Raw genomic sequence first — 13,341 nt, 5'->3', positions numbered from 1 at the left:
GGAGGGTACATCTCTATTCTTGGCACTCCCAACTGCTTATTTGTCATTCCCTGTTGGACAGATCAGCAACTACCTGTCAAATAAAAGGTGCTAAAAACATATAACTGCTCTTGTAAACTACTTTTCCAAAGGAATAAGTGTCACTTACTGGTACAGAAACTCTCCATCTGAAAAACAGGTGAGTGATCTTAACTGGATCCTGAAGGCACCTGAGCTTACCACTACCTACTCTGAAGGCCCCACAGAGCCAATTCAGCAAACACCTTGAGAGCAGAACCTGCTAAGTTTCACAAAGTTTTTGACAAAGTACAGTGAGGAGACAAGAGCTAAAAGCAGTAAAGGATAGGCCCAATGAGACTAATTGTGAGTGGGCCAAACACCTTGCAACAGATTTTCAAAATTCTTGTGATACAGGTAAGAACAGATAAGAACAGTGTAAGCTGGAAAGCACTGGATTTAAAGAACACCCATGTGAACTGGAACTGCACAGCTTATTTCTTTCTGCAGATCAAGGTGGACATTTTAACTTTTTATTCAAGTGAACGTATCAAGCTGCATATCCTATTCTGCTGAAGTCGGAAACAAGTGCAGAAAAAGAAAACAACTGTCCTCTAATATTGCCTCACATGACAGTACAGAGCATCTCCTTCATTTATCTTGCCTGTTCATGCCTTGTCTCATGCTGCTGAATTCATAACAATCATTATCAGGATAGTGCAGACCACCAAACCCACGGTTTGAAATTTCTCAGGATGTTTAAGAGAGAACTGTACAACTGAGCTTGGATCAATGACTTCTCCAAGGGGATAGAGCACTGACGTTTAAAATACACACTGTAAAAATAAAAGATACACAATACACTTTTCTATTTCCAAAGCCTTAAATTATTTTTTATCACATATTTCCCCACTTCCTGGTAAGATCTCCACCACCATCCACCTCCAAAAACTTGGAGGAATTTAAGACAGGATTCCATTTATTTATTTTATTGGCTTATTCAGAGGGGTCTGATTGAGCTTGGTGTCTTTACCAGGCAACAAACACTGGAACCTGGAGAATCTTCTACCTTCTGAAGAGGAGGAATTCACATCAATGAACACTTCAACATGTCTCTCCTCTCAATCATTGAATTTGGGTTTTTAATATGTGTATTTAATTCAAAAAAACAAATGTCACCAACTTGTATGGAACATTTAACACCTGGAGAGGCAGGTGGTTTACAGGACTAGATTATTTATACTAAGAGGGATTTAAAATCTTCAAGCTGATTTATGAGTATTACACCAACTTCTTAACAACTCCAGTGCATTTATGTAAGCAACTACTTTTCATACCGAAAGTAGAGACCCAAAATATTAATTTTCCAATAAGCATACAAAAATAGTTTCTTACTCTCTTAACCAGTTCATGAAGTTTCTTTTGCTGCTTTCCAGTCAACATCCATCTAACTAAAATAAGTTAGTACAATCATTTGTATGGGCTGCCTGCACACTGGACACGGTTTGTTCCTCTTCTTAAGCTTTTTTGCACAAGTAAAACATGACATGAGGTGTCCTGTTTTGCCATGTACTATGCAGCCATTTTTAGGTCTGCTCTGACATATGACACAGGGCTCTATGCTGGTAATGGGAAGACTGGATTCCATGCTTTCATCTTTGTCTTGCATTTCTCTCTTCTCAGGTTCCTTATAGTCCTCCTGACTGCCACAAAACATACTGCCTGATGTTGATGGCTGGGAATACTCTTCACTTTCCTGGGACTCAGAAATTTGTACTGCTTTTTCCTCACTCTCATCCACAGCTGGTTCTTTATCTTCAATCATTTTTGTTTTCTTGCAGTCAGGAACATCAAAACCTTCTTCAGCCTCTGCAGGGAAGGAACCTTCTGATTTGCTCTTTTCCAGTTTCTCACTCTTTTCATCTGGAAGCCAATCCTCACGTAGGGCCCAGCACCGGTGGCAATGTCGTGGAAGAGGAGGATTCATTTTGCTACATTCAGGACACTTCCAATAATCCTTTAGTGAATTAAAAGTTGAACAGCTTAAGCTACTTAGAACTCTTACAACTGAAGTATTCAAAGATTAAAACCGATTTATTATTGCCAAAATACTGATTATGTTCGGCTATTGACTTATAATTTCAAAATTTCATTCAGTGTTTGGCCCTATTTTACAGTTCTATATTAAAATGGTTCTTATTTTAAAAGAACCCTTTGATTTTTTTTCTTTCTGCAGAAGATTTGTGAACAGAACAAAAAGTAGAATAATGAATTATTATTTCTTCCGCAAGAGTGGAGAAGCTAGACAACAAAAGTCTTCAGAGAACCTCTCCTGATAAAACGGTCACCTTCCCCTTACTTTCTGAAATGGGAACTATTTGGGACCGAAGGAACAATTCCCCTGCTAAGCTGCTGGTGCGCAAAACGGCCGAGTGAGGGCACTCTGACACAGCGAAGGACAGAACACAGGAGCCAGCGCAAAAAAGAAGGAAAAAAAAAGGGAGAAAAAAACCCCAGAAATTCTGCATCACCATCTCAGAGGTTACTCCATACACTACACTGAAACAAGCCACTCTCTAGTTAAAAATACACTTCACTTTTACAGAGAAAGCCCCTTCTTAGGAATAATACCAGTCATAGGGGGAATCACACCAAAAAACAAACCCAAAACTTATTTAGACAATTCAAAGCACTTTTTGAGTCCTGAGTAACAGCAGTAACATCAAAAACTTAGAAGACCAATTTTAAATTATTATTACAGCAGAAAAAGTAAATTCAATTCTTTTAAAAAAATCACTGGTAGCAATAGATTTCATCTATACTCTGTCAGTTCACCCAATTTATGGTACTTCACTCAAGTTTTTACTCACAGCTAGAGAAATCTCTGGATCTTCATCAAATGAATCAGCATCACTATCTTCATCCTGGTAAATAGTCAGCTGATAAACCTGGTTTAAATTTTTTAAAAAAATGTTACTTGGTTTTGGCATTCAATTAAAAACCCCAAATATTTTTAATCTGATAGATTTTCAGACAGGGAGCTACTGCAGAGTCCCCAGTGATGGGCCACTCAGATTATCAACAGATTAGAGGAGGTCTCTCACATAAGGAAAGGCTGAAAGAGCTGAGACCATTCAGCCTGGAAAAGACTTGGGGCAAGGGGTGCTTTATCAATGTGTGTAAATACTTGAAAGGAGGGCACAAAGAAGATGGAGCCAGGCTCTTTCCAGCGGTATCCAGTGACAAATCAAGAGGCACCTGGCGCAAATTAAAACACAGGAGGCTCCTTCCGAACATCAGGAGACACTTTTTACTACGAGGGTGACTGAGCACTGGCACAGGTTGGCCTGAGCATCTGAGAAGCCTCCATCCTTGGAGATACTCAAAAGACATCTGGCAATGGACCTGGGCAATCAGCTCTGCCTGAGTCAGACTGGGTGGGTGGATAAAATGACCTCCAGAGGCCCCTTCCAATGTCAGCAATGTTCTGCAATTCTCAAAACTACTGTTGGGAGCAGGGGCACACATCAATCCTTTCTTCCTCCAAATTACCATCTTATCTCAGCGTGCAGCTCTGAGATACTGTACTGATGCACACTAGGCTGTAGTTTAAGTGCCCATTCAGCCTCTCACGTACCACAATCATGTATGTCCCTGGTGAATTCTGCCTCTGGTACTTACCAGTCTGGCCATAAGATGACTGATCTCTCTAAAGCAACAGAAAATTAACCCAGAAAAAAAACCCCACCAAATAAACTCTCACTTCATTCTTGACATTGTCTTGAAAATGAGTAATCATTACTTTACTGTCCTCTTGCCTCCTAATGAAAATTTCTAAAATTGTGTTTCAGCATCTCTATGATACGTTTATATTTATAGAGGCAAATGGCTGAAAAATATCCCTTTGTAAAGAGTTACTAGGAAAGTTTTCATTCGGTATTTAGTGATGTCAAAGCTCAACACATACTTCTATAATTAAAAATGCACGACGACTTAAAGTACACATGCTGCCACTGACTCCACAGCTAGTGAGTGAAGGTAAACACACAGACTTTGCTAAACTGCCTGTTTCAGAGCCTGCAGAAAGCCTCAGCACCGTTTCAGTGACTAGCTGGTGGGTAACAGTGACCCAACTGCACAGGCATGTAATGTGATTTAATGAACAACTGGGTGCAGATTGTGACATAGCACATGCAGCTCTAAAATAAACCTATAGAGTTCTTGTTGGAATCTCATAATGAAGTATTCCTGTTGCATTCCTTTTCCCTCAGCCCCCCTGACACACCCAGGGTCAAAAAAAAAACCCAAGCAAAACACACACGTACCTCATCATCTTCATCTGTGAGCTCCTGCCCTTCTTCATTATGGCTATAATCTTCTGAATAAATAGACTCGACTTCAAACTCTACACTGAACTGGTCTGAAACCGAACTGTGGTCAAACCAATCGGAATTTTCGCTTAATGAACTAGCGTCAAGATCCTGAGAAAAAAAACACAAACCAAAAAAATAAGTACGTACACATTCAACCTCACCAGTCCATATACATAACCATTACTCCTAGGATAAAACTGTACTATTGAGTTTAGCTAGCTATAAAAGAATTAAGACCAGTTGCTGTTAGACAGAACATCTTTTATGAGACAAATAAATTAGAGGTAGGTAAAAATAAAGCTAAATCTGAAAATCTTTGGTTGGCCCTGTAATAAGAGGTTGCAGTCAGCATACAGCTAGCTTGAAGACTGCAGTTACTATTTACGAAGGCTCTCCTAAAAAGTCAAAGAACAATTTCAAGAAGATGCTGTCATTTGGTGGCATGTCATTAAAACTCTCTATTCTCATCAACTCTTAACCTCTGAGACCGTTGCTAAGCAACGATAAAATAGGAAGACTGGAGACACAGCATTAGTTCTGTCAATTCAGAATGCAGTATGTGACTAGGAATACTGCTGGTTTAGCTCTTCATGACTTACTCTAACCACAACTGACGTGCCTTGGTGCTTGCCAAAAACAACACAGTAGAGGCTTGGAAAATGAAAACAGGGTATCATCAGCACACACCACTGGGTACAGCTACTGACGCTGTATCGCAAGGACCAGCTTATTCTGAATTATGGAACATCTGGAACTGCTTTTCTTAACACGCTAAGAAATACTTATTTTAAAACACAAATTCTATCCGACACGTGGTCAATGCTGTGCCCAGCAATGAGGATTTTGCTCTTTAAAAAATATTCAAAGTTAATATTTACAAATAATTCAGTTCAGCTTTGTCAGCAGATCTGTGAAAGTTCCCACTCCACCCACAGCCTCGTTTCTTTCCTCAGGCACCTCTGAAGGCACTGCTGCTTTTAATTAAGAACATGATGTTTTCAGAAGTCTATTTGCACTTGTATCTGCAAAATTTGTACCACAAAAATACATATTTTGACTTACAGGAATGGAAAGAGAATCTGTTGAATCACTGCTATTGCTTCTTTCATGGCACAGACCACTGACTACACACCATGAGAGACTTTCATCAAATGTCAACGAAATGCTGTCTGACTTGTGTCGCTTTCTTCTGTCACTATGCAGATCATCTGAAGAATTTTCTTCTGGACATATTCAAGAAGTTTTATTACTCCAAAAACATCTATGCAATGTTCAGTTTTGAATATTCTTAACAGAAGCTTAAAATATAATTTACTTATAAAGAAATCCAATAAAATAAAATAATTCAGTATTCAGGGAAAAAGTAAAGGCACCAAAATTTATTGTAAAGACACAATAACACTGATAAACATGTAAAGTGTGAAACATTCCTGAAACCAGTATTTCAGGGACTGGCTTTCCTCACTTGACCCATCAGTACAGCTTGTGAATGGCAGTCTCCCCATGCAGGAAATAAAATAACTGCAAATTTGGAAGCATTTTTACTCCACACATGACAGGTTAAACTCCTCTCAATTTTAAGAAATACAGTTAGGAACTTAACTGCCCTCCATCCCTCTACAGTCAGTAGACAGAAAGCCACTTTCACAGGGCTTCTGAGTCCATCTCAGAATCTGCAGGGAGACAGAGCAACTAGCTCGCAGGTCACAGGCATACAAAGGACCTCCTGCCAAGCAACATGAGTTCAGGTTCAAGTTTCAGACACCTCAACAAATTTATCAGTGAATAGTTACACTATATATAAATAGCATTTACTCAGCAAGATTTTTGTAACAAACCTTTATGGCTTTCACCACAAACTAACAAGAAAATCTTCAAGACATACTATGTAAAAATTGAACTCGATTATTCTAAGCTGTGATTATTAAGCGTGCTTGGTTTGAAGGCAAAAAGACAATGCTTTTTAAGTGCATCATGTTTTGAAACAATCACCTACAGCAGCATAAGGAGTAGGGGAACAGCATTTTAGGAGTAGGTAACCCAAAATTCATCTCCACTGACTTTTATAGTGCTTGGTAAGAAACAATTAATTAAAAAAGGTGTTGCAGTCAGTCTGCAAGTCCAGTGGAGTGAAAACCCCCAAGATGCCTGGCAACTTGGCTCAGCAGACCTCAGTATGAGCCTTCTGCACCCACCCACTATCGCCCAGCTTCTCTCTTGCCTTGCAAAACACACCCTGACAATCCACGAGTCTTCAAGTCTTGAATCTTTCATGGTAAAAGAAAAGAGAACGAAACACTTGTACATACTTTGAGACTTCTCTTACTTTCCCTTGGTGCTTCTTGGCTCAGCCCCTCTCTGTTCTTTTTTCGCCCTGAGAGCCCCACCAAATTTGGAGCCCCCAGGCCCAAGGGCTGCTCCTGTCCATCGTTGTCCTCATTTAGTTGTCATGGCTCCATGCTGTACTGATACTGTACCACCACAAGGTTTCTATACACTATGTAAGTGGCTCCACAGGAGCCATTACCATCCCAATTTAACAAGAATAGTGGTTTAAAAGGAAGATTTCCTATAAATTAGAAAAAAAGTGTATATAAAAACACTATATTAAAAGAACTTTTTAAGGTTGTAACAAACTAATAAATGGATGCAAAGACAAGAGTCAAATAATCAAACCTATGATAAGTAAGCACAACACAGGGCCTTATGTGCTCTGGGTCATGCCTAAATATCACAGGTTGTGATGTTTAACTGAGACTTTCCATCCTTTCACTAGTTTTAGTTACAACATTAAAACGTTCTTTTAATTTAGTGCAAACCACTCAGCAATGCAGCACAGTTTTTGGACTGACTAACACAACAGTGTCTTACCATGAACACAAGAAGTACTACTCAAAAGCTAAGGAACTGAAAAATGTTTCCAAACAACTGAAGAAAGGGAAGTTCTATGCAGTGACAGAAGGTTATCACTGCCCAGGTAATTAAAACCACCAAGTCATGAGATAACACAAAACTAAGTGATGGAACAAACTAATTTAAGAAATGCCACAGAATAGTATTTAGGTAAAACTGTAGAACACTTCCACTGAGGAATTTACTCAGGTTTATGCTGACTGGCTTGTTATTTGCTAATTATCAGACGAAACATTTCATATTTTGAAAATGTATTTGCCAGCGATTACTGAGCAACCACAGTAAAGGCAAGCAGAAGGCAACTATGATGCTTTAACACCAGATGTTTTAACAAGTACTTAATGAATGGTCGGGTACCTAAACATATCCAGAATCATCCTGTGTTACTACCAGACCTTTGACATTGGCAAGCAATTGAAATCCAATTAATGTCCAGTTTAGAGAACAAATAAAATGTAAAACTTTGTGGCTGTCTACAGAGCGAATTGAAATTAATTTGGCTATATCACTCTATCATATAGACAAAAGTGTTCTCATCATGAAAATAACACAACTGATTAAGTCCTGCTGATGGGAACAGGTTTAACAGATTTTTGGAACAAGATTTATTCCATCATCTTACTAATGCTTCTGGAGATCCAAACTATCATGACACTGGAGCAATGCAAGGAATCATGTATTTCCTTCAGAGTGAAGATTTTGGTTTAGATAAGCAGAGAAACATGAATAGTAGTTATTTGTCAGCATCTTTCAAGTCAGCAAGGCAACAGAATGTACTTTTTCCCTTAAGTGGCCATGCTATGGAAAGCTCTGCATCATAAACCTGCACATACCAGATTCACTGTGTGTCCTCCTCTTAGAAGATGTAGTTGGTCGGGAAGCCACGTTTGATGAAGTTTGCTTCTCTTCTGACTCTTGCATCGACTCCTGATTAACAGAAATGCTTGATAAGCCTGAGCATGAATATGAGGTAAAAGCCTAGAATCAACTACGTACATCTAAACCATTGACTATTTTGCACTATCATGCAAAACTAAATAGACTTTACAACTCAGAACATTTATTAAAATAAAATTATCACCTTAAGAACATTTTCTTCTTCAAGCTGAAATCTGGCATCATCCTCAGGTGTGTCACCAAGTGTAGAGTCTGAAATCAAACCAAACCCCATAATGCCACATAGCAAAAAAGTCAAATTTCTAAGTAGAACTTAAAATCCACACATTTTGTATCAATGGGAAAAAGCCACCCTGCTCCTTTGTTTTTCAGGTGTGCAGCACCTTCTCTGTAACATTACTGAAGTGGGAATATGGGGAGCAAGAAGAAATCTCAGCCACAAAGTAGTTCAGAATTTTATTGTAAAGGCCTTCAAATGGAGACTGGGGTTCTGCAGGCACAGAACAATATAGGCAGGAAACATTATATACTTCTCCAAAGTGCATCTTACTAGCTATCATCTTACGGGAACACTGAACTAAAAAGACATTAAATACAAGAAAAAATAGCTTTGCTAATGATATATGCTTACTACAGATAAACCTGGAATTATAAAGGGCTCCTTCAAGATAAAAAATTTGAGACGCTATTTCAATATTTAAGTGTTACAATAGGAATAATAAAGAGAGCATGTTTCCCATCTTTAGCAGCTGAACACTTGCTTTTAGGAAGAATCAGAAACAAAGGGTGTCTTCATATGGATTTAGAAAACAATTTACAAAATGGCTTCAATTGTTTAACTTCTGGTTCACTCCTTTTATTAGGCAAAAATTACAGCTATATTGAGCATTTTTATACTGCAGGACAGATGACTGTATACAACAATTGCCACTCAAGGAGTGGTGATCCACAAAGTTACCACAAAGCTACTTTTTTAAAGTATGCAGACCTCTTCAAAGAGGACTCAGCATAGCTGAAGGTGACCAATTCTAAATGTACTCCACATTCAGATTTGAAAAGTAAAACAAAACACTGACAGAAAAATGAAAAGCATTTGTCCTGACTTCACTGCTGGCCCAAGTTCGAGAAGCTAGTTTTTCACATTACAGCTTTTATGTTGTTGAGGGCTTTATTTGTATCAAATACAAGCAAATGACTAAGTTTTCAATGTAGTACTCTTTTTGTTCACCTCTGGTTGTGTTTGCTCTGGTTCTAGTCCAACAGAATTACCTAATTGCTGTTCAGACTTTTTTTCTCCCCCAGAAGAAACAGCACTTGCTTTGATTCACTATTTGTGATTGCTCTGGGCAGTAGTGGGTAAAGCCAAATGGCTAATAATGGAGAGATCACAAGATGTATTATGCAAGTTATATTTCCCCTACTACTGTTTCCCAAAGCAAAAGGTCCTCCCAGACTAGCTTACCTTGCTGATTGATTGCTATCAGATTTCTGGAAATCATGGAATATAGCCTCCTTAAATGGGGATAAAGAAAGAGATGTTGCAAGTTAGCTACATGTAACCATAAAAGAGAGCTTACCACCCCTGAAGATGCAAAGAGTTAAAAAAGGCCATACGCATTATGTTCTTCATTACATCCCAACCAGACTCTCAGAAAAGAATCCCATTTTACCTGTGTTCTTTTACTGAAAAGCTTGTTACTCCAAATAAATCCCCCAGGAGATCATTTGCACAGTGTACAATATGTTGCTGTTTTTCATCATATAATTGTTTAGACATAATATACTGTCCAAGATAGAATATTACCTGTAAAATAAATTAAATACGCAGACATTAAACACCCAGGCTGTTGTTTCAAGTTTAAGACAAAAAAAACACATCAAATACATTGAGATTTGCTCTTTTCATTTTGAGTGCCTGAAGCTCCCTCTGAGCTGACAGATTTCCATCTATCATTCCACAAGAACAGTGACCACCAGATTCTTTTGTTCAGGTTTTGAGAAACTTGCAAAAATTTTTTTTAAAATGAACAGAATATCTTGTCTCCTTATGTTCTAGATAAGCTGTGAACTACACTGCCCTCCATTCAGCCAAAAAGAACAACCTGTCTGTACTCACTGTAATCTACCTTTAGTGATTAAAAGTTCTTACCTCCTTCATAGTAAAAGTGTCCTTTTCTGCACCAGCTAACTTTAACAACTTCAACAACAGCGGCTTTGGTTTAACCTGTGTGAGGAAGTAGAAAAACAGTATGCACCAATTATTCACCAAAAAAACATGATTTATACAGGCTGCATTCCTCCTTTTGTATTTATCTGTTATACAAACACACAACTACATTAACACCTATTCACATCCAAGTTTTTCATTTTACCATTAGAACTTGAAAGAAAGTAACACTAAGCAAATCATAGAATCCTGGAATTTAAGGGCTGGAATGGACCTTACAGATCATCTAGTCCCAACGCCCCCTGCCATGGGCAGGAACACCTGCTCACTAGATCAGGTTGCTCAAGGCCTCATCCAGCCTGGCCTTGATCACTGCCAGGGTCGGGGCAGCTACCACGTCCCTGGGCAATCACACTAAACTTCTCATCCATTGTACAGCTTAGCTCAAACCCTAGGTTTTCACTGTCTCCTGGTTTCAGCTGAGATAGTTAATTTTCTTCGTAGAGGCTGGTACAATGCTGTGGTTTTAGATTTACTAGAATAATGTTGACAACACACTGATGTTTCTGTTGTTGCTAAGTAGCTACACTAAATCAAGGACTCTTCCGTGTCCCATGTTCTGCCAAGAAGGAGGTGCACAAGAAGCTGGGAGGGAGCATGGCCAGGACAGCTGGCCAAAGGGATATTCGGTAGGTTGAGAAAGTCACGCCCAGTGTATAAACTGGGCGAGCTAGGCAGGAGGCGGAGATCTCTGCCCAGGCACTGGCTCAGCCTCAGCCAGTGGGTGGTAAGCAGCCGTGCTGTGCATCACTTGTTTTTCTTCAGTTTATTCCTCTCCCTTTTCTTCAGTATTATACTTTAGTTCAATTATTAAACTGTTCTTAACGCACAGGTTTTAACTTTTTTTCCAATTCTTCTCCCCACCCTGCTGGGGGAGTGAGGGGGGGAGCCAGCGGCTCTGTGCCACTTAGCTGCCGGCTGGGGTTAAACGTGGACACATAGGGAAGTGCAGATTCCTTAATTTGAGGAACTGGATTTGTTTATCAGCTGTGACTACAGGGGCGAGTCCCGAGGAATTCTGCTTCACTCCTACAGTCATTACACTGACTCCCAAAGTGGAGGGCAGAAGGCAAAGGGACCTTTGTGACCGTCAGGTCTAGAGTGGAATGCAAAGCTAAACACTGGTCCACCCCTTAGTCTCCTCCTATGACAGTTTCTGAGGTTTCGGTTTTGCATTTGCCATCTGGGCTGCTTTACCTCTGAAGACTTTTCTTAGCTGGGACAAGCACACTCTGTCCTTTCCATCATACTTCACTCACTCCACCCCTGCAACGGCCTCCCACTCACACACTGTGCCAGCAGTTTTAGCTGCAACTGGACTATGACAACGTCTGCGGTACAGGAGGGAAAAGTTAAACAAAAATTATCACTTCCCCCTACATAAACCTTTTTCTTGGTTTTTTTTTTTTTTCCCCTGGCTGCAGCAGCATCCTGATCCCATTCATGGCACACAGCTGTGCAGTGCCAGTGAAGCAGATGAGAACAAGCTGCAGGAGCTGCCACAGCAGCAAAGCAAACGCCGGTGGAGCCACTGATGGCTCCCAGGGCAGTATAGCCAGTGTCACCACTTCAGCAACGGCAGAACCGGTCCAAGAACAGGCTAATGTTATGCATTATATATAGCCTGGCATATTCCATAAAACAAAACAAAATAAAAAATACATAGAAAGTAAAGGGGAAAAAATATATAAGGAAGTTTGAATAAAGTATCATGAGATATGGAATAAATGCTTAAGGAAGGGCAGCGCAGGGGAACTTCCCTACATTCGACTTCAAATATCTGCTGAAACCAAAGTTAAGTTTTAGTGCATTAACAAGAGATTAGTTGCAAAGATTACACATAATGAAAACAATTACCAAGCCTGTGGACAACGTTAGATGACTTATTCACCCCTTCCTAAGTGCTGAATGATTTAGAACATGCAGCACATATTACAGTTTCATAAAGGAAGCAACGACTTATTAAAGTACTACTGACAGCTAAGCACAGGAAGGCAGTTTCAGATCTCTGAATCTGCATCTAAGCCCTCCCTCCCTGACCCTTCCGTGTCTGAAGTTCTGCCTCACAGATCTGAGAGCAGATGGCAGCATCACAATATAATGATTTAGGAAAAAGAACAGACAAAAAAAATCAACTTTGAGCAGTCTGCTGTTCTGCTACTTTGCTTTTTCGAAGTTCTGCAATCAATCTATGCTTTTAAGCTTTACCCTTCTACACAAGGTAATCCAGTACCACAACACACATGACGTTTCTAAATCGTATCTCAGGTGCAAGAGGCTTCCACCCTCAGGAAAACCTATGCACAAAACCAGGGCAGAACTATCACTGTCTCATGGGGAGCCATAAACAGAAATTAAGACTCATCTTACAACTTGCTTATGAATTCCAACAGGAGGATAAAGTCGAAAACCTTCAGTTGTAACGGCAAGATTATTTCACAAACTATGCATTGCACAACGGAGATTTTCCACAAGTCTTTAGTTATGATCTGTTAACAACTTCCACCATGAAATACCACAATCAAATCGGATCATAAGATTTCTTTTTTATAAAAATAAAGCAAAACCCGCCAAAGGTCTCCAGGAAACATAGCACAGACCTAAACCATCACCCTCAACTCTCAGCTACGACTGAGAAAACACCAGCTTCACAACAGCAGCATCAAAGAGAGAGCACCTTCACCGCATTTCCTGGCTTCTCTCCAAACACCGCTCGCTGAGCAAAGCGACCCCTCTGAATTCGCCGGTAAAAGCACAGCAAAAAGCACGAAAACCCTCGCGCGTCCAACAGAGTTACTGACCAGCGCCTCCTGCTCTGAAGCGGTCACAGGGGAGGCATCCGCGAGGGAGGACATCTTGCTATTGCACATTTGCCTGCAAAGAAGGGGAGAAGCAGCTCACAAGGCGGAACGCGGCTCGGCCCGGCGGGGCCGC

At 40.0% G+C, this 13,341-nt stretch overlaps 1 protein-coding gene across 2 annotated transcripts; it reads right to left on the bottom strand.

Annotated features, from left to right (window-relative positions):
- Positions 1 to 969: 969 nt before the first annotated feature.
- On the bottom strand, positions 970 to 13,280 carry MDM2 (MDM2 proto-oncogene, E3 ubiquitin protein ligase). 2 transcript variants are annotated; one of them, XM_009071618.1, is made up of 10 exons: positions 13,209 to 13,280; positions 10,330 to 10,404; positions 9,851 to 9,984; positions 9,643 to 9,692; positions 8,365 to 8,432; positions 8,117 to 8,210; positions 5,433 to 5,593; positions 4,323 to 4,478; positions 2,868 to 2,945; positions 970 to 2,014 (listed from the first exon to the last, which is right to left on the bottom strand). In XM_009071618.1, exons 1-10 carry the CDS (start codon positions 13,275 to 13,277, stop codon positions 1,445 to 1,447), a joined length of 1,455 nt encoding a protein of 484 aa, XP_009069866.1. In that variant the 5' UTR covers positions 13,278 to 13,280; the 3' UTR covers positions 970 to 1,444. The 2 variants fall into 2 exon arrangements, with proteins under 2 accessions (XP_009069866.1, XP_009069867.1); XM_009071619.1 differs by having other exon boundaries at positions 5,433 to 5,590; positions 13,209 to 13,277.
- Positions 13,281 to 13,341: the final 61 nt, after the last annotated feature.

This window comes from Acanthisitta chloris, unplaced genomic scaffold, assembly GCF_000695815.1.
Source record: "Acanthisitta chloris isolate BGI_N310 unplaced genomic scaffold, ASM69581v1 scaffold1893, whole genome shotgun sequence".
Taxonomy (NCBI): domain Eukaryota; kingdom Metazoa; phylum Chordata; class Aves; order Passeriformes; family Acanthisittidae; genus Acanthisitta; species Acanthisitta chloris.
This window is presented reverse-complemented; position numbering and strand designations above follow the sequence as displayed.